This window comes from Vulpes lagopus, chromosome 4 (assembly GCF_018345385.1).
Source record: "Vulpes lagopus strain Blue_001 chromosome 4, ASM1834538v1, whole genome shotgun sequence".
Taxonomy (NCBI): Eukaryota; Metazoa; Chordata; class Mammalia; order Carnivora; family Canidae; genus Vulpes; species Vulpes lagopus.
The window spans coordinates 49,106,385-49,126,934 of record NC_054827.1 but is presented as its reverse complement, the minus strand read 5'-3'; the positions used below and the strand labels follow the sequence as shown (position 1 = coordinate 49,126,934).

The 20,550-nt window shown below is 42.8% G+C and overlaps 1 protein-coding gene across 1 annotated transcript in view; it reads left to right on the top strand.

Moving 5' to 3' along the window:
* DGKI (diacylglycerol kinase iota) overlaps positions 1 to 20,550 on the top strand; it is a 427,088-nt gene that overhangs the window by 395,249 nt on the left and 11,289 nt on the right. The window contains 4 exon segments of the mRNA XM_041753541.1: positions 2,080 to 2,117; positions 5,721 to 5,841; positions 16,397 to 16,433; positions 18,046 to 18,145. Of these exon segments, the coding sequence (XP_041609475.1) occupies positions 2,080 to 2,117; positions 5,721 to 5,841; positions 16,397 to 16,433; positions 18,046 to 18,145 (296 nt within the window).

Here is a 20,550-nt window from a genome sequence, read left to right as displayed (position 1 = left end):
TCTGACTCTGCAGCACCTTACCTGCGACCACTCTCCACCTCAGGGAGGATAATATACAGCTCTTTGCAGGTTCCCTTAGATAATACAACTTAATTTGCATGTCTTTGTTCAGATCCTCCCTTTGTTTTGCCTGGATGTTCCAAATCTTCTTTGCTAATTAATCCCATTTACCATGGAAAAGTTGGTTTAGGCTTCATCCAAGAAATCTTTGAACTCCACAGCTAATCAATAAGCTTTCCCCTGACTCCTAATATTTTTCGTTCTTTTTGTTCTTTCTCTCATCCTTTCCTTCCCTTTCTTTTCCTTTCTTTCTTCCCTTCCTGGTGCTCCTTCAACAGACGTCCTGGGGAATGCCTTTACTGTCTTGATTTGTTGCTTATATGCACCGAATTTTATTACACAAAGGCTTTAAATTAATGAATTCATTTTTCTTCTTTTCTCTCCCTTTTCTCTTGACTTCCGGAAAATGTTTCAATATAATCTTGAAAAAATGGGCACTCTACTGTTTCAAAATTATAAAGCTTTCATTGTTGGTTTTGTTCTTGCTATAGAGAGATGAGCAGGACAGCTATTAATTTTATTTTAAAAATTAAGAAAGTTGGTTCATAAACATTGACTTGTTAAACCTACATGTCTACTTAGTTAGAGATTAGAATTAGACTCCAATCCAGTGCCTTTTTTGGATTTATTTATTTATTTATTTATGGAGAGAGAGAAAGCATGTGCATGCAAGTAAGGGGCCTGGTTGTCACCATAATGCAAGTCCCTGTGTCCAACCCCGGCCTCTGTGCAGAGGCCCTCTGGGAGTCCCCCCTGTAAAGCTCCACAAGGCTCTGGGAGGCCTGAAGAAAAGAAAAGTGAATAGTCTTTATAGGCTATCAAGTTTATACTGTTGTGAAAAGGCACCGCAGTGGTGCTCCTGAGTGGCTCAGTCAGTTACATGTCTGACTCCTGATTTGGCTTAGGTCATGATCCCAGGGTGATGAGATCAGCCCCACGTTGGGCTCTGCACTCATTGGGGACTCTTCTTGAGATTCTCTCTCTCCCTCTCCCTCCGCCCCTCCTGCAGGTGCTCTCTGTCTCTAAAATAAATAAGTCTTAAAAAAGTAAAAATAAAAAATAAAATGATGCCTTGAGAAATAAAATTCAAGTTACTTTCTTCTAAAATTTTGTGTTGTTCAAGCCTTAAGATCATCTATGTTTTTAGTAGTTCTAGAATCTAAGTACTTTTTTCTGAAGGGACCATTTCTAACCCAATGTGCATGTTCCCTTCAGGAGCCATCACTGTCATTAGATGCTTCCACATCCTGCCCTCTCTCACCAGCTCCCCCTTCTATCTTCTCCTCTACCTCCCAAGTGACTTGTATGTCCACTTTGATTCTTTGCCCCTGGAGCTACATATCTTTACAATTAGTTTGGGCTTCCTAAGACTTTTAGAGTTCTTTCCACAAGAGTCATCAGGATAGATGCTGACCACATGGTTATTTTCCGTAGAACATAATGAAGCATACATGTTCCCTCCTCACTACCTCCAGTCCTCTTCATTTCCATAACAGTAGAAGTTTGTCTCTCACTATAAAGCAAAATTACTAGTGATTTATAGGACCCCAAGACGACAAAGCGAAAGGAATTGGAAAGAAGGGAGCAGAAACGATCATGATTAGGCACCCAGCCCGCCTCAGTAGATGAGTTGAGAAATCCCTGTGATTTCATCCATCATTTCAGTCACTCTGTAAGATTTAGACTTGCTGGTTGATAGATGTGGAAATCGGGCTCAGAGGGCTTCCATGATTTGCCCACAGCTTGTGTTGGAGCTAAGATTTGAATCTAACCTCTGTAGCTCCAAGTTTTATGAGGAGTGTTCAGGTAGATTCTAGAATGATAGAATGGGTACCTGGGTAGCAAAAGGATGAAGTGAAGGCGTTAGCCTGTTGCGAGATTCAACCATTGGCATGTTTCTCCTTCCCTGATTCCTGCCCCAAATGTAGACTATTTCTGCAAAATATGGATCCAGCCCTTTGTGATATTTTAATGAGAGGGTCTTCTACTAATGGGACATCTCTCTTTTGTCTTCCACAGCAATTTTGCAGGCAGTAATAGCTGGTGATCTTATGAAGGTAAGATATCTTCCTACCCAAACTTTTGGTGATTCTTTAAGAACTTTAACATCATTTCTCACCAAATTTTCATGATCTCTCATATGTCATTTATCATCCCCCTGCCTGTGCTAGCTGACTTGAAAGGGGAAGGATGCTCTTTTGAGAACTGGGCAGAGAGGGCCAGAGAAGTCTTCACAGCATCTCTACATTTCCTAACAGCAAAGAATGTATGCAGGGGTACCATGCTGGTTGCCTCAACTAGTTAACATGGATCACACATTCCCTGGATGCAGTGTTCAGGGTGTCCCAAATCCCTGCTCTCTAGAAGCTGATATTTGACATTTAAAGGTTTCTTTTTAGATAGGTCTTGAAATGAGTGCATCTGTAAGAATTATCTGGACAACACCCAGAAATACATTCCCCAGGCCAGAGCTTACAGCTTCCAACATTATTACAGTTTTGTATGTTGAGAATAACAAGTAAGCAAAAGAACACACTCTGTCTCCCTCGAATACTTGAATTCAGGCTTATATTTTCTTAGTTCGGAGGGAAGGAAGTGGTCACTGGTGCCTCTAGAGGGAATGCAAATTCTGGAGTCAGAATGCCTGGGTTCAGATCTTGGCTCTGCCGTTCACTGTATGTGTGACCTTGTATAATCATTTAGTTCTCTCTGTGCCTCAGTTTCTTCAGCTGTAAAATTGAATAATGGTGCCTCTTTCCTTTATTGTGAGGATCAAATGTAACAACACATGTAAAGCTCTTAAGACTTTTTATTATATAGAAGGGACTCTAAAATGCTACCTAGTGGTGTTAATCTGTGTTTTTTAAATAAACATAGTGGAGATGCAAATATTTGTTATAAACTATAGTATAGTCCACGAGTATCCTAAAAGCTATATTTGTTCTCACATCATTTTCAAGCGTTGGGACCCATGACGGCCTGTATATCCCTGTATAACCCGCACTGGCATTGATCTGCTCTATAATATTGGCAACTGCATAGAGGCAGAGGCCCTTGCCTTACTCATGAGCCTGTGGAGTGTGGTGCCATTGCAGACCGGGAAACCAAAACCCTTACAAGAGAGCTGAGAAGCACTGACCTTGCTTGCAATTTCCTTTGAAGCACATCTGTTGAATAAACTGAGAAACCGCTGTGCTGCAGTGTTAACAGGTTACTAATAGGAAACAAATGGCGAGAAGGTTGCAAGCATCTTGATAAACTGCCATCTTTAGACACATAATCCTAGAAATGGTGCCTGTGGCAGTGTCTAGAGCAGAATGTTACGAGGAACTGTTACCCACAAAAGAAAAGTATTCCCCAAGCGGCGTACCTGGGAGTTTGATGCTGTTGTCCAGCCAGCAGTGGATTGAACCCATATTATCTTGTGCTCCCCACAAGGCCTTGTATTAGACGCTTTGAGCAGTCTTACGATGGGATTCCTGCTTCTGCAGAGCTTCTAAGTCAAAAAATTTTGCAAACTGCTGTAAATTTGGAGTCTTTTTATTTCATTGTGTGTGTGCCTTTCATTTAAGTAGCATATTTTTCAGGTCTCTGGGTATACAACCACACTTTTTTTTGTGCTTAATAGAGAATTATTTGAAATATGAGCAATTGCTATATTCAGTTGGTTATCTTATTACATTCTCTGTTATAATCATTTTCTTAAGTGCCTAAGAAATGACTAAACCGTGGAGCACCTGGGTGGCTCAGTCAGTCAAGCATTTGCCTTCAGCTCAGCTCATGATGTCAGGGTCCCTGGATGGAGCCCCTGCATCAGGCTCTCTGTTTAGTGGGGAATCAGCTTCTCCCTCTGTGCTCTCTTTCTCTCTCTCAAATAAGTAAATAAATAAAATCTTTTTTTTAAAAAGAAATTATTTAAGTTTATTTATTGAGAGGTGAAATATAGTGACTTAGAGTTTTTCTTACACCTTTTTCTCTCTTTCCTTCCCAAGTCTTTCTTCCCCTTTCTTTTCCTCTTTTCTGCCTTCTTCTGGTTCTCTGTCCCACCCAGAAAGCATTATAAATACTAAATATTGAGTGTGTCTGTAAGAGAGAGAGCACACACCAGACAGCAGAGAACTGAAGACCCCAGGAAGCAGTCAGTGTCAAGGGGTATTGGGAGTGGCTTCTGTGCAACTGGGATGCGTCAGATACCCATGTGCTGACTTAATGTCTGTACTGTCCAAAGACCCCACAGAAAGGCGACATCCCAGCACCTGATGGATTGAGTCTGTGCTAGTCCAGCAAGCGCAAATCCTTTGTGGGTCTGCCTATAAAAAAAGGGAGTGTCATTGTAAGATTGTTATTGACCAGTACCAGATATGCTTAGATTTTGGAGGGACAACTATTAGCTACCTCTTGCTGTCCTGTAGTTGAGGGATACAAGCCACCATATGTTCTTTACTTCCTTTCAACTCTTCTTTTTTGAACTATTTTCAAGGAAGTCTTCCCTGACTCCTTTTTTTTCACTCTGTAATAGCCTCCTGTGTTCTTCTGCATTCCTGTCTCTGTCTTCGACATCTGTCCTCCCCACAGACTGCAAGTTCTCGAGGCCAGTGGCATCTGGCACATGGCAGTTCTCTGGTTGGATCTGAGTGAAATCGTGAAGTATGTTTACTTTCTTTGACCTTAGGAGATGTTTACTTTTTTTTTTTATATAATGTGCGATCTAACTTCTTGGTGATAGATACATTCCTTTTGCTTAGCACCTGCTGGGTTACTTTATTCTTCTTTGTCCTAAAACTACTTCTTAGAAGTTCCAGAAGGACTCTTTTTGTTCTGCTATTCCACAGTTTGGAGAACAGGGACCCATTTCCACTTTCTGTAATGTTCAGTATTTCATGAAATGAGACTCCATCCTCATTTTGCCACATTATTCTCAGGCTGCAAAATCTGTTGGTTGTTTTCCAGTCTGTTCTCGTAATACAAGTGTTTTAGGTTTCTCCTGCAACATTCTCTGAATCCTTCTGGTTCTCCTCCCGTGGATTGTCTCTAGCCTGGTTGGGTATAGGTTGGATGATTAATGGAAGGCGTGCAGGCTGGGCTGCAGAGCTGGAGAAGAAAGAGGCCATACATGTGTGTGCTTGTGTATGCTGCACGCACGTGTGCCACCATCTCCCATGGGAAAATGGGAGGCAGCTTCTGTATTTGGTAGCTAGGTTCATTAGAGTTTGAAGAGAAACCCTAGGCTAGGAAAGGAGCTTAGCTACCAGACACCAAGCTATTCCTGTCTCCAGCCTTAATTACTATTTCACTCAAGAGAAAGCCAAGCCAACATAGGAAAGCATTTTTTTTTTCTCTTTGCTGCTCTCTTGGGACAGAGACCAGTGCCCAGAAAAGAAAAAGACATCAAACAGAAAAGAAATAACTAAGGCAGCACATTTTCAGTTTCTCTTGGCTGCTCGGTGCCCGCAGACCCTCTCTGGAGTGAGAGGGGACACTGGCCATCTCCTTGAGTGCTAACACAGACCAGGAGCGTTACTTCATCTCTTTGACTTTTCTGTGTCCTCTGAGGCCAGAAACATTTGTGGTTTGCTACATTACTCTTATTTTATCACCGGTTAACTATTTCCCTGGTTCCGGACTCTGCTTGAGCTGCTTTTCCTATGTCTCTTTTTCAGCTAATGGAAAGCTATAAAAATGGAGGCAGTCTGCTGATCCAGGGGCCGGACCACTGCTCCCTCCTTCACCACGCAGCTAAAACTGGCCATGGGGAGATCGTTAAATATATCCTGGACCACGGTGAGTAGGCACAGTAAAAAAGGGTCACTTATCCAGGAAGTCACTGAATTTTCTAAGTTGACTTCAGGCTATCTTCAGAACGGTAGAAATGCTCCCCAACTTACAGCCGACACCCCCTTGCTTATGTGCGGCAGACAGAAGTGTTCCTCACCAGAACCAAACAACTCCTAGAAATAATTTTCATAGCAAGGTCTTTGCAGGATATTGTTGAGCTGATTGGTAAAAAAGACAAGAACAAATGCGTCCTTACAGAATATGCTGGATTGTTTGGGGGAAGAGCTTTACGTTGCCTGGTTGGGACCAGGTACCAAATCCATGTTCATCGCTGAGCATTCTGAGGATTACTTGAACCCGCATTTTTGTAGCTCTTTGGCTTCTCTCTTTTTATTTTTTATTTTTGGTCTGAATGTCATTCATCATTTCAGTTTAAGCCATAGTTGATTCTCTTTGAAAACATCTGGTACTCTCATGTCTTCTGTACTTAGATGTTTGCTGGAAGTAGCACATACATGGAAGATGCAAGGTGGCATCATTCTCTCATGGCCCTTTAGAGGCATAAGCACATGGATGGATAACAAATCTTGACCAATACCTTCAACTTCCCATGTTTATAGTGTTTCTAGGAATTAAGTACAGAAGTAAAGGAAAAACTCTGCCTGGCTTGGCTCTTTTTGAGGGGGGGAGGATTGGAGCAGCCTCTAGCTCTGCTAGATGCAGCTACACAGAGATTCTAGAAGATACTCTATGAAGATACCTAGCAGTGAGGCTGTGAAATCCAGATTCAGGCTGTAAACAGTAAGCATATTAGTAGAGAGGTACATTCCTTTTTGCTCTGCTTTATTTTTTTCTTTTTTTGAGAAAGAGAGAGAGCATGCATGCATGAGCAGAGGAGGAAGGGATAGAGAGAGAGAGGGAGAGAGAATCATAAGCAGGCTCCACCCTCAGCACAGAGCCCAGTATGGAGCTCAGTCTCATGACCCTGAGATCATAACCTGAGCTGAAATAAAGAGTCAGATGTTTAACCAACTGAGCCACCCAGGTGCCCTGCTCCTCTTTTTATTCAGTTCCACAAATGTGTCTTTTAGTCATTCAACAAGTATTTGTAGAGTGCCCAACAGGAACTACCTATTATAGACCAGTGTACACACACACACACACACACACACACACACACACACAAACTACACACACAATACAGTCACTATTTTCAGGCAGTTGGAGGCTAAAAAATATATAATCATATGCAGAATTATAATTTTTTTAACTTTTATTTATTTATGATAGTCACAGAGAGAGAGAGAGAGGCAGAGACACAGGCAGAGGGAGAAGCAGGCTCCATGCACCGGGAGCCCGACGTGGGATTCGATCCAGGGTCTCCAGGATCGCGCCCTGGGCCAAAGGCAGGCGCCAAACCGCTGCGCCACCCAGGGATCCCCCTCATAAGCAGAATTAAATTGAAAACAGTTCTTTATAGATGTTTTAAGTCCTATTGTAAAGCCGCAGGTAGAAAACACAGCTACCATTTGTCGCACACTTATTATACTTCAGATGCTTATACTAAACATCCTATCATTTAATCCTTACAAAGACCTTGTAAGGTAGATATTAGACTGTCAGTTACACTGGACTCACCTTGCTTTGACTTCAGTTCCTTCCCCCTGTGATGACTTTGCTTAAACCCTTGGCTGGAGTTACAATGGAAAAAATGGTTTAAGGAAAGGAAAGCGTGTTAAAGCAGGCTAGTGATCATTTGACCATTTCTTTCCCCCTTGTAGGCTGGGCTGGACAGTTCCAAGTCTGTCTACCCTGGAAAGCCTAGTTGGTAAGCTGTATTCTTGGTGCTGTGTCTGGGGTATGCATCTTTTCATCTCCCATTCCCCTGCCCATTCTACCCACTGCAATAAAAGCACTTGGGGAAGGGGGGCAAGACTTAGCAATGGTGGCATAAGTTCTGCTTACCTCCTTCGTGAAAAAAAAAAAAAGAAAAGCGTAAGTATTTTCTCTTTCCCACAGTGACTTCTCCAAAAGCTGGTGAGAGGTAAAACCAAATGTTAGAAAACAGTCCCAGAGACAACACATACAGTCACAGAGCTTTTATGATTATTTTTCTCTTAACTGAATAGATCTCAGGGCACCTGGGTGGCTCAGTTGATTAAGTAGCTGCCTTTGGCTCAAGTCAGGATCCCAGAGTCCGAGAATAGAGGCCGAGGTCATGGTCATTGTCATCATCGTCAGGCTCCCTGCTCAGCAGGGAGTCTGCTTCTCCCTCCCTCTCTGCCTCCTCCCCCTGCCTGTGCTCTGTCTCTGTCTCTTGCTCTCTCTCAAATCAATAAATGAAATCTTAAAGAAAGAAAGAAAGATCTCAGGATTTCTACCATACAAAATGGAGATGAGCTTTAGCTATACATGTTGTCAGTTTATTCCTCTTTAGCTCCAGTTAAAGTACTCCTGATTGCTGTCTTCTTGACCCTTCTCAATCATTTCTTCCTAGTTTATCCTTTACCCAATGAGATTGAATGCTTGCTGGCATACTTTAAGTGGTTCAATACCCACAGATCCTCTCTCGAGTTAGGTGAGACACTGGCCATCTTTTTGAGTGCTAATGCAATTTAGGATCTCTCTCTCTCTCTCTCTCTCTTTTACCTCTCCTGAAGAGCTAGCATCTTCCCCCGCCCCCACATACACCCATAGTTCTGAAAACCTCTCTGTATCAGTTACCTATTGGTCTCATTTGATCTCACTCATGAGGCTGTAGGGAGCTGCAACCGTAATTGAGTCTGTATTGAAGACAGACTCCCCCACATATTTGGGGGTCTCAGCTAAGATGGCTGGAATGGCCAGCACACCTGAGCCTCTCTCTCTGCCTGTTCTTTTATCCCAGGCTTCTTCACAGCATGATAGTCCTAGGGTTCCAGGAAAGTGAGGATAGAAGCTTCCAGATGTACTTGAGGCCAGGCTGGAAAGTTCTGCATTATTTCTGTAGCATTCTGTTAGCTGAAATAGGTCACAGAGTTACCCCTAATGCAAGGGAGGGCAAAATGGCCCCCACCAACCCATGAAAGGAGCTGCAAATAATCTGTGGCCAGATTTACCCTACCGCTCTCCCTTACTCTCTGTTTTCTTCAGTTGAAAATGATGAGCTTACTTTCTCCATATCCTGAACTACTGTCTCACCTGGAAATCCCCTGGCCCCTGGACCTCAGCTTCTACATTTTCCTTTGGTTCTGGGTCCTAAGGTTGATTAGCAACAATAATTCTTTTAATTTGCAGCTTCTGCAAAAACACCAGTTTCCCCCTTTTCAAGCATAAGTATGACCCATGCAATATTTGGGACATACTTATACTAAAAACAAAACCACAATGCCTCTCCTCAGTTGCATGTCCCAGGGGCATGAGTGATGAGGCATGAGATGACATGAGTCTAAAACCATATATTTAAAAAAAGTAATAAATAAAACCATAGATTCTTCATCTCCCCGCTACTCTTTCCATTGCCCTAAATAATAGTGCCTCTACAAGCTTGCAGTTTCTAACAGCCGCCCCCCACCCCCTATGGACTGGTGCACCCATCCTTTGCCTGGCATGAAATCAAGCTGGTTTGTTAGTCTCTTAGTGCTGTAACCAAAGCCTGATGTTCCAATGCTAAACTCATTTCTCTTCCATCGCCAGCATCTCTGGCAAAGGTGAATCACACAATACAGCTCTCTATCAAAACCAAGGACACAAAGCAATCTGTTAATTTGGGGCGAGGAGGGTGTTTATTTTTCCAGCTTTCTGTGGGGATTAGATTTTATAAATTAGTTACTGTCATATTTATGATAATGAGAGAAACACTCACCTCTGCTTCCCTCACAGGCATGTAGTTCCCATGGTCACGGGAGGCATCTGATTCCCGCCCCACCTCATCAGAATCTCTCATACCTGGAGGAGAGACTGGAGTTATGAGGCACGCTCCATCTTTCTGTTTGAAAATAAAATCTTATTATGCTCTCCAGTCCAAGAATCACTGCAGTTTTGAGGGATGGCGATTTTTAACCTTATAGCACTATAGTCAATAATGGAAACTGAATTGCAGTTGATGTTTTTACTGAAATTAGCATTTATCAACCTGATAGGCCCTGTCAATTTTAGCCTTAACGTAGACCTCACTATTCCGACATATTTAGGTATATGCAGGTAAGTCTTTTGACGTAGCCAGCCTAAGTCAGCAGCTTCCCCAAGAGCTAAGTGCATCTGCTTACCTGTTTTTATTATTGTTGTTTGTTTTAACATCTTTAGTCGCTGATAACAATTTCTATTAGCCTGTGCATGTTGAGATTGTAAACTACTTTTGTAAAAAAAAAAAAAAAAAAAAAAAAGGTCTCTTTTAAATTATAGGAACCCCTGTAAATTATAGTGTTTTTGAAGGCAGGGACAAGCACATGGGAAACATGACCCTTTCTCTACTCTGTAGCAATCCTTTTAATGCAACCCCTGCTCAGTGAAATCATCTCTCCTAATTTCACGTGATGGAATCCCCTTGGTCTGACAAGGAAAATAGCCTTTTCCAGGAGGCCTCAGTGAGGCTGGGAGTCAGGATGTACATCAGACCATGGTAACATATTTATAAACCAGCATCAGATTTGTGGTCGACAGGTCTGATCAACATGAATTCGTGGAAATGGAAAAATATTAAAATTTTACACTGTGCCAAAGATGGAGAGGGACATTCCTTCCAATTTCGAATGCTGCAAATCTTTTGAAGTTTTAGTTTATTTATTTTTTAAAAATTTGCTTTAAGTCTTTCCTGGGGCTTCATATGATATAAATCGTAAAACTTGTTCATAGACCTGACTGTAAAGATGCCGTCCTGACCAGGGTTCCCCAGAAATTGGTGGGCTCTCTCCAAGGTGCCTGAGAGGGAGCTGGCTTGTTTGCTTCTCGCATCCTTGCTCAGGTGGGAGCCTCTCTCTCCTCTGCTTGGCCTCTCTCCTCACTGGTTGTTTATGGTGAGCAGTGGTCCACAGTCAGGAGGGCAACCCCCCTACCCTGCCTACCCCCAACAGGAGCCTGAGACATTACTTGTTCTCCCAGACACCACATTCAGCAATGCATTTCTCTTCTAAGCACTCTTTGAAAGCCAGGCTGGGGGGCGAAGGGCAGGGGTATGGGGTACACTCTGAAAAGCCACAGGAGGCTTGCATTTTTTTTCTGTCCCGCATCTTCTTTGGGACTTTCTCTCAAACATACAACCTGCTGTTTTTCTTTATGCAAAACTGGAATTGGGGGCATTTGGAGGGTTGCAGGGAGAATGGAGGGGGAAGAGAGCTAAAATTCCATGGGGACACGGTGGAGAGGGAAGGACGCCGAGGGGTCCCAGCCAGGGTCCCCCAGCGGTTCCTGCTTTTCAGCTCCTTTCAACCATATATTCTACTCGCTCCCTCCTCCCTCCTCATACCCCTCCGAGAGGCACTTTTGTGTTGTTTTAGTCTTTTACCACCCCGCACATTTTGCTCCTTTGTTTTTATTCTCCTCACTCCCACCCCTTTGCCCCCCTACCGTGGGTCCCGATAGAAATCTCACTCATGCATTTCCTTTTTGATTTCAATGGCTTATTTTGCCTTCTCTCTTTTTCTGTCTCTAGTCTTTCTTTTTTTTTTACCCCCCTTTTTTCTGCCTCTGGTCCCCGAGAGAAACGACCACCATCCCGCTGGGACAGGATGACGGTGCTGTTAGAGTTCCCAGAGCCAACTCTCCCCACATCTGTGCAGCTTTTGTCCTGGAGCAGAGGAGGATTTGGAATGGTCTGCTGGCAGCGTCAGGGAGACTAATGGGAAATGAGGTCTGGGGAGAGAGAGGCCATGGAGAGGTGGAAGGAATAGCAAAGGGGATTTGGATGCCTTGGTGTGGGAAGCAAACTACAGGATGCACGTGACAAAAGACACATCATATATAATGCAAGGACAAAATCGATGATAGGGTTGTGCTCGCAAGAGGCTGTGATGTCCAGTGGAAGAGCCAGTGGAATGAGCACCGAGCCGCAAACTTCCAGTTTGGAAGGCTTGACTACTTGGCCACACTGTTTCTCAAGTGGGGAGATTTGTGAAGTTTTGCTTCCTTTCACACTCCCTGGCTTTCACCTCTATTCTGAGGTGTATACCCTCTTCAAACATTTCCCCCCCCTTATTTTTCAGGCCATTTTCTATGTAGCAGTCTCTTGGATCCATGTGACATTTATGGATCTTTCTCTGAGAAAAGTTATGATACTGGCTGGGGTCCACATTGATTTTTAAATGTCTTCATTCATTCATTAAAGAAATGAATTCTGTCCCATGAACTTTTGAGAAAAAGTATTATAGTAATAGCCACTGCTGACTAAATGCTTTGTATGTATTAATGTGTTTAATTCATAAAACAGCCCTACATACGTGAGTTCTCTTATCTCCATCTGAGAGGTGGTGACAGCTGAAGCATAGTGAAGTTAGGTTCCTTGCCAAGACACGTACGTAGTATATGGTCTCTGCCCTCCATATTTCTAAAACCCCAGTAAGGGCAATGAAACATGGATAAAGAGCCACAGTGCAGGATCATTCAATATAAGTGTTGTCTGCAGGGTTCCAGGGACAACTGGTGCAGAGCTATGGAGGGGCAGCGATGGCTCATCTGCCCCCGAAAGTTTCATGGACAAACATGAACACACGTGTGCCTTCAATTGGGATTTAATAGTTGTTTTCCGGTGCAGGTCACTTATAAGATTGGGTGTGGACATTGTAGTAAACTCTAGGAGGGACAGAGAACCGAGACTTCCTTTAATATTCAGGGAATTATTGTGAGTTCACTGCTAACATGTTCATAGTATTCCTTCGACTTCCCCAGGGCAGATGGCATGATCTCCACAATCAGACCATACGTATACCTGCCTAACATACACAGTAAGCCCTGGGTCCAAATGTTCACCATTGACATAAATTGAAAGAATTCCATCATCTTTTCCTTCTTGTGTCTCTTATCAGTGCTCTCCCTTATCAGTGACACTCAAATTAACTTTCCAGAAGTCATAGATGCCATTTTTAAAAGTACTTTTTCTTTTGAACAGAATTTTTGAGGTCTGTGTAGATGATTTTTTGTTTCTCTGGCCACATCCCCTTCTCTGAATCTTACACCAATGCTGCTAACCTGTGCAGGGCATCACTCACCAGCACAATATAGGACCCCAGGGGCTCCCAGCAGGTCATTGGAAGCACACACAAGGAGGGAAACTCCAGCCTGTTCAGAGGCTGCCCCTGCCCCACCGGCCTCTGCTTTCCTCCTCTGCACCCCCCTTCTTGCTAGCATTATGCAAACACAGTTATTTTAAAGCAGGTTAAAACATTATTAGAAAATGTAGCCGTACTATTAAAAATAGCTCCCTACTCCCGCCTCTCATCAGTTTGCTGCCTCCCTTCGCTCTTTGGCGATTTGCCTGATGCTGTTCAAAATGTTCTGCTCCTTTGTGATTATTATGTATTGATGGGAAGAGGAGGAAAGTTTGGGTTAATTAAGTCCATCATTCCGGGGCCCATTCCATTCCTGAAACCTGTAATTGGAGTTTCGTTAGATTTTAATTAAGAGCAAAAGTATCTCATTTTAGGAGCAGCACCTCTCCCTCTCACCTCTGCCAGCTGCCAAGGATGAAAAGGAGAGAAGGGGGATGTGATAAGCAGCTATAGGCATGCCTGACTCATATGCTGGATAATCAGCTCTGCAATTATCCTGGGTTGGCTGCATTTATAGTGATTCTTTAAGAAATTCGAGGAGCAGGGTCCCTTCTCTTCCTTGTCCTTGCTTTCAGAGTGTCCAACAATTGCCATTTTAGCTCAGATTTAGCTGGTTCCACAGCCTCTCACTTACGTGGTAGTGTGCCCTCTGGAGTCAATGGGCCAAGGGAGAAAGGACTTGAGGCTTCTGGTGCCTGAATAGGCATGCACTTAGCAGTGAATGGTGGGAACAGAGCTCCTGCCCATGGGGCTGGGTTGCTCCTATTCATGGAATTCCTTTCCAGATGAATGGCTCCAAAGGTTCTCTGAAGGTGGCAGGCACTCTCTGTGAGGACCATAGGACCCTGTAAGCCTTCTTATTCCTGACCTTGTGGATAATGCCCTGCTAGTGGTTGAGGGGGTCTGGAGTTACTGGTTCTCAGGACATTGAATTTGAGTCAACAAGTGGCTTCAGAAGTAAATGGAGGTAAATGCAGATCCTGGTATATTTCCTTCCTCCACAGATGCTTCACATCTCCACTTAGTGTAACCTGCTGGATTATGCAGAAAGTAGGACATTTCATATCTAGACTTCAGACATTGCCTGTATCTTGCCAGCTCCCATTTTAAGTACATAACTTATATTAGTTTGTGAAATCTCACAACAATTCTGTGAGAGAGATATCAGTCTTTCGTTATGAATGTGGCTGAGAGATTAGGAACTGAGAGATTAAATGAACTTGCCCGAGATGCAGTAAGTGGCAGGTAGAGCCAGAATTTTGAAGCAAGCAGGTTCGTCTCTAGACCCCATCACTGCACTATACTACCTTGCACTTCTCTGGGTGTGTGTGGTGGGAATTATTGTTCCTGTGTCCTCAGAACGCCAAGACTGAGGAACAAAAATAAATGAATGAAGTCTTTGTTGGATCTTTCATGTAGGATAGTGCTAGAAAAATAATAAATGAAAAATAATAAATATTCTTACATGACAGGGATTTAGAATAATTCATTTAGGCAGACAAATCATTTGACTGAAAAGCAAATACATAGTACAAGAGTGGAGCCAAGTCAATGTTACAGGAGTTCAAAGATAGATTCTTTCTGTCAAAGCTGGTCTTTTCAGAAGACCTTGACACAGACTGGGCTTTATGGAATGAGTAAGATTTAGGTATGTGGCTACAAAAGGGAAGGCTGTTCTGGATTGGGAGAGTGGTGGGAACAAGCTCTGTGAGCTGGGAGGGGCTGAGAGAGGGGGATGATGGCACAGTTACCAGTTTAGGTAATGTGAAAAAAATGGAACTTGGAACAATTGAGAAAGGGTAGTTCCAGGTGAAAGACTGCCAACTTTCATGTTTAAATAATTGGGAGCAAGCAGTCAATGTGTTGAATTAGAAACCTAGAATTCTGAATGATAAGAGAACTTTTAATTTTTCTTAGTAACTGTTTCTGCATGCTAATTATGCCATAGGCAGAGACCAGTTAGGAAGCCTATTTATCAAACAGGACAAAGAGAAGAGGTGAATAGGGCAGGGGGTACAAAGGAAGATTCACAGGACCTACGTGGCTATAGATGTGAAAGAGGAGGCAGCTCTTGGATGACCATGAGGATTGTGAAAGTCCTTCTTGGCCTGTGACTTTCATGGTCAGGGAGTTCTAACCTCTTCCCTTCTTTTTATGTAATAACCAATCATATAAGCAAATTTTCAATGATAATGATATTCAACAATATAGCGACCAGATCAACAGGATTATATTTCTAAAGACTAAAATGCTCAATACCTAGAACTGTGTTTGGTGCATCTAAGCACATTTATTCATTAATTCAACAAAACATTTAAGCATCTGCTTGGTACCAGGCTCTATGCCAGGTACCAAGGAAGGACGGAGTGGTGGACAAGGCATAGGCCACAGCTTCAAGGGGTTTACTAGAATCTAGTTGTGGAGAGAGACTAGTGGTTTTATTATGGTTTAAATGTCATGATTGTTAAAATGATTACCTATTCCCACCTATCTGGGACAGTCTCAATTTGGATGATAAATTATATTACCTTCCCAATTTTAGGACATAGGGTTAGGGCACAAAGTGAGGGGCACATAGATGGAACATTTGATGCAGTATTTGGAGGGAGGGTTGTGGAGGGCTTTATGGAAAATGTGTCTCAGCTGATACCTGCAGACAAATTAGAGTATAGGAGGGTTGGGGAGGGAAACAGTGGTGCAGAAGGTGGAAAGGTGATCATACCAAGGATTGTTTGCAGATTGAATTAATTAATTGGTGATCAAATAGAATGTTGTCAGTGCAAAAACTCACCAAACATGTCACTTCCTAAGGAAGCATCTATAATCATTTGGTGTTTATGCATGACATTCCTTCCAGATCTTAGAAGGGAAATTTTATGAAAAATGTAATTTTTCTCTGTTTCTAAAATACAGATATTAGACGGGATGATATCGGTGGTATCTTGTAGCTTTAAAATTATACTATATAAAACCCCATCTCAACCTGCCACTGGGGAGTTATAAACAATCCTTAAAGCCTACTGAAGTGTCCCCTTTCTCCAAGGTAACCACTTAGCTATTTATCACTTATTCTATTCCAGCTAATTTTATTTCTTCTACTTGATTGAAGGTTGCTTTAAAGGTATGGACTATATCATTCCACGCATATGGGCTGGCGGTGGTTGGTGAGTGGGGGGCAGAGAAATCCTTTCTTTTCCTTATCACCAAATGACTCCTTTTTCAGCTTTCCAAGGTATTTTAATTCTGTGACTATAATTTTTTGTTAAATGGTTAGTTTTTTAACTTATTTTTGATGGGCATCTTGCTTTCCCCTTATTTAGGACCTTCTGAGTTATTGGATATGGCAGACAGTGAAACGTGAGTATTGCCTCTCGTCACATAGTCTAGATTATTTTCTTTAGTACATATCTAGGAGAAGAATGTAGTCTATAGAGCATGCAATAGATAATTTAAATGTCAGTGATAAGAACTTCACTTTCAATTGTATTTACAACTGTGCAGGGCTAATCTTCTAAATCAAAAATTACACAATAAAAATTAATGACAGGAATCATAATGATTACATGCACAGCCATTGCTCTTCATCATTTAGAGCTTCCTACAGGCAAGGGAGTTCTGCACTGGTGCCTCTTGGACTACTGAGAACTCTAAATAAGTACATTCACCTTTTTTTATTTACTCTTTCTCAACTGGGGTTTGTGAGAAAATTAAATCCTAATGCCCTACGGCATCCTTCGTTAGTAATGAAACCCCTCTCCTGGCTCTAGAATGGAGCAAGTTCTATACAACCACTGGAGAATTAAGAATATAGTCATTCCAATCATTTTTATGTTCTGTGGTCCAGATGAAAGACTCCAGTTGAGAAAGTCCTCCTCTCTGGTGTGGTCCCCAAACTGATAATGTTTGTTTTCAACTTTTCCAATCCTAGGGCAGCCAGATAGCTACTACTCCCCAAGTAGGAACAAAGAAAGGCTAAACATCTAACCCTGAAAGCCCCATAGAAGCACTATAAAACTTCAAAGAAATTTGAAGAGAGATAAAGGAAGGGGAGCAGCTAAGTAGGTCTGGAGGAGGAAAAGTAGGAATGAATAGAATGGCAGATGAGTGGGAAGGGTATAGTTCTATACTTATGACTTCCTGGACATGGAGGAAACACTCCTTTGTGCCATAGAGTTTGTCCACATACCACATCCTAATGGCAAGGTGAACACTTACCTGAATGGAAATCTCGCCTCCCTATGCTGCCTGTTAGAGGGGTGGAAATAGCTACTCGGCTTTGCTCTCTTCCTACACCTAGAGGCTGGCCTTGGGCCTATGGCCAACATGAGAGAGCTCATGTTCCCAACTCTCCCAGATGTCCTGTATGGCTCCCCACATCCTCCCACCTGCCATTCACATGAAATCAGTAGGTAGGGCAGCTTGTGTTGACCTGGTCCTTCGAAGTTGAATCCCCCGAGATACTCTACCAAGGGCACAATGGCGGTCTGCCAAGCATAGTGGGAAGTATCTGAAGGGATGGTGGTTTTCCATCACTGCCCCGTGTGTGCTTTATCTGGTTCCCCCATGTTCTGCCCAGATGCATCCACAGAGAAAATTGTTTGATGGTGCTCAGATGCATCTATACACATCCGTCTGTTGAATAGTGCCATTCAGTATGACCTAAACCAGAGGTTATGGGTGAAAACAAGTCGCTCAGCCTAGTTAACACTGTGGAGGAAAGAGACTGGAATCAGAAATTATGGTTCGTTGATGACTAACTGAAGGCATGTTTAGACACCCCCCCATCCACCTCCCCAGAATGTGCCCCCCAACCATGGTCTCAGCTGTGCAAGGAGTGCAAGGAGGCGCAGGAGCACAGAGCCTCAGCAGCAGGGATGGGAAGCTACCCTCACCCCCTCCCTGCTGCCTCTACCCCCACCCCCATCCCCAGTCCCTTTATGGGTGGTTTCCCATTTCCTCTTTGATTTAGGGGTGAGACCGCACTGCACAAGGCTGCCTGCCAGCGGAACCGGGCTGTGTGCCAGCTTCTGGTGGATGCGGGAGCATCTCTGAGAAAGACGGACTCCAAGGTAACTTGATGAGTGAGTGCAAACATCCTCCCGCTGGGCAGGATCACCGGCACTGTTGCCTTCACTTGTGCGCATAGCAAAGGCGCCCTTTCTTGCTTATGGAAGTGCCTGGGGCTTTGGAAAAAGGAGGAAAAAATAAAGTGCTTCATTTAGAGAAACTGTAGTTTAAATGTATAAGCACAAAGGGAAGGGTGTGTGCTTGCCTATGGGACTTTATAAAGCTCTGAATGTCCTGGCCTTGGGATTTTGGGGTTGTCTTGCTGAAGGCCAGCAGCCAAGGCCGGGGACGTGAGGTTCAAAGCCTGAGGAGAGGGCGAAAGATGTTGCCCTGCTACTGAGAGCCTCTTTGGACTATCTCCTTCAGCTACTTTACCTAGGGTAGCTTAAAAATCTATGATTTATGATGATCCCATGAACAGGTGCCCAGGTGATTGGCAATCACCATCAGGATGGTCAGCCCTGACTTCAAGAGGGTTACAATCTTAAATCTGGTGCATTTGTGTTGGCTTTCTATTTTTAAAAGTTTCTTCCTATTTATTTTCTTATACTTTTTTCCTAAAATCTAACCCCTGAAGTTAGGGTGGGAATTGCTCTTATCAGTGCAAGAACTGAAACCAAAAGAAAGTTCTATGCCCTGAGACCATAGCTGAGCCCAAATCCAAATCCAGTTCTCTTGACACCCAGCCCAGTGTTGTTTGAGCAGATCCCTTGTCATTTGGTGATGGAATACCCCACTGGATCCAACAGGATGAAGTATGGTAACAAAGTAACCAAGTTGTGTTTTTTTCCTATGGTTTGTATAATGTTTTTGCCTTACAGCGGTACCTATGGCATCCTGTGGTTGGTTACCCTGCAGCTAAAGGCATGTAAATCTGGATTTAAAGTATGTTAACGTCTTAAGGAGGGGGCAGGGAGGCCAAAAACTGATAGTGGGACATGTAAAAATAACCCGCTAAAATGCCTTGACCAGAAAAATGCCAACAGGTAGAGAGGTAAGGCGTCAGGAGAAACTCGGTTCAGGAGACCTGAGGTCAAGGTACACCGCAAGTCATTCATTTACTGAGAGCACCAAGGGAAGGGCAGAAAGCTGGAGCTGAGGAGGTGGTGTAGCTGGAGCTGCAGCCCAGGAGAAGGGGGTGGGGGTGGGGAGACAGCGTCTACAGAAGACAGAGCCGCAGAGGAGCCTGATGAGCTCTGAGAAACCACCCTGGGTTGACCCTAAAAAAGGAAAGACTGCTGAACTGTAAAAATTGATTGAGAAACACAAACCATGTAGGCGGGAAAGGGGGGGGGCACGATTTCAGGTAGGGTTGCCTTTGCTGGGGCCAACCACACAACAGCGTGGCAATTGCCTATTTACACACAAAGGGCTACTCCTACACTCAACTCAGAAAATAAAAAGAAAGGGAGGAGCAACGTGAAAGAGGCAAACAAAAGACTAGGCTGGAGACCCTGCTCATGAGCAGATTGCTCTTTTTTATCTTTCGAAGTTTCTAAATCAGATAAATAGGCTGGACATTCCTTGAGATTGCTTCCTTTTTGGTGTTATGTGTGTGCCTGCTTTTTTTCAAAACACAGTTTCATTATATTTATGATTATAAATATAGGGCATTCTTATATAAAAAACTCTAGCAAAAAAAAAAAACTAGCAATGCAAAGAATATGTAAAAGGATAAAAATCACTAGAAATCTCACACCCTAGACCTATGTACTATTAAAAGTTTAATGATCTCTCTTCACATGTAGGTATACCTGTTTTTCTCCCTCATTTTTTTTTTTTAAGCCGGTGAAGTCATACTATTCATGCTGTTGTAGAACGCTTATTTTCACCCAACATTGTGTTCTAGAGGTCTCACCGTATGACATGCTTTATCCTTTTGGGAGATCTGTTAATTTTTTCTATTTTGGAATTTTATGCTAGGTTAAAGCAGAACAAGATAATTATAGCTGGATCTTTTCATTCATATATATATATATATATATATATATATATATATATATATATATATATATATTTTTTTTTTGTGAGAAGTAGTATCTTGACAATTTCTCCTGCTAGAGAACAGTTTCTTTAGTATCAACTCAAGAGCCACCCCAGTCTCCCTCTCTGAATACTTGGAAGCTAGTAATTCCAACCTCATTAATAATATTGAAGACCCGTATAAGTCTATTTATACTGTAAATAAGTTGGAAAAAATATTAAAAGAGCTTTAAGCTAGTGGTTAAATATTAAATCCCAGCAAAGTATGTATAAGTAAAATTTTAGAAAGAATCAAGAACCCCTGTTACTTTCCTTTCATCCTCTACCCACGTATCTTTGTAGGCTGGTGGAAGCAGGCTTAATTGAGCTTGATACTCTCCATTGCAGTGACTCAAATGGAAGCTGAGAAGCCTTCAATCATTTT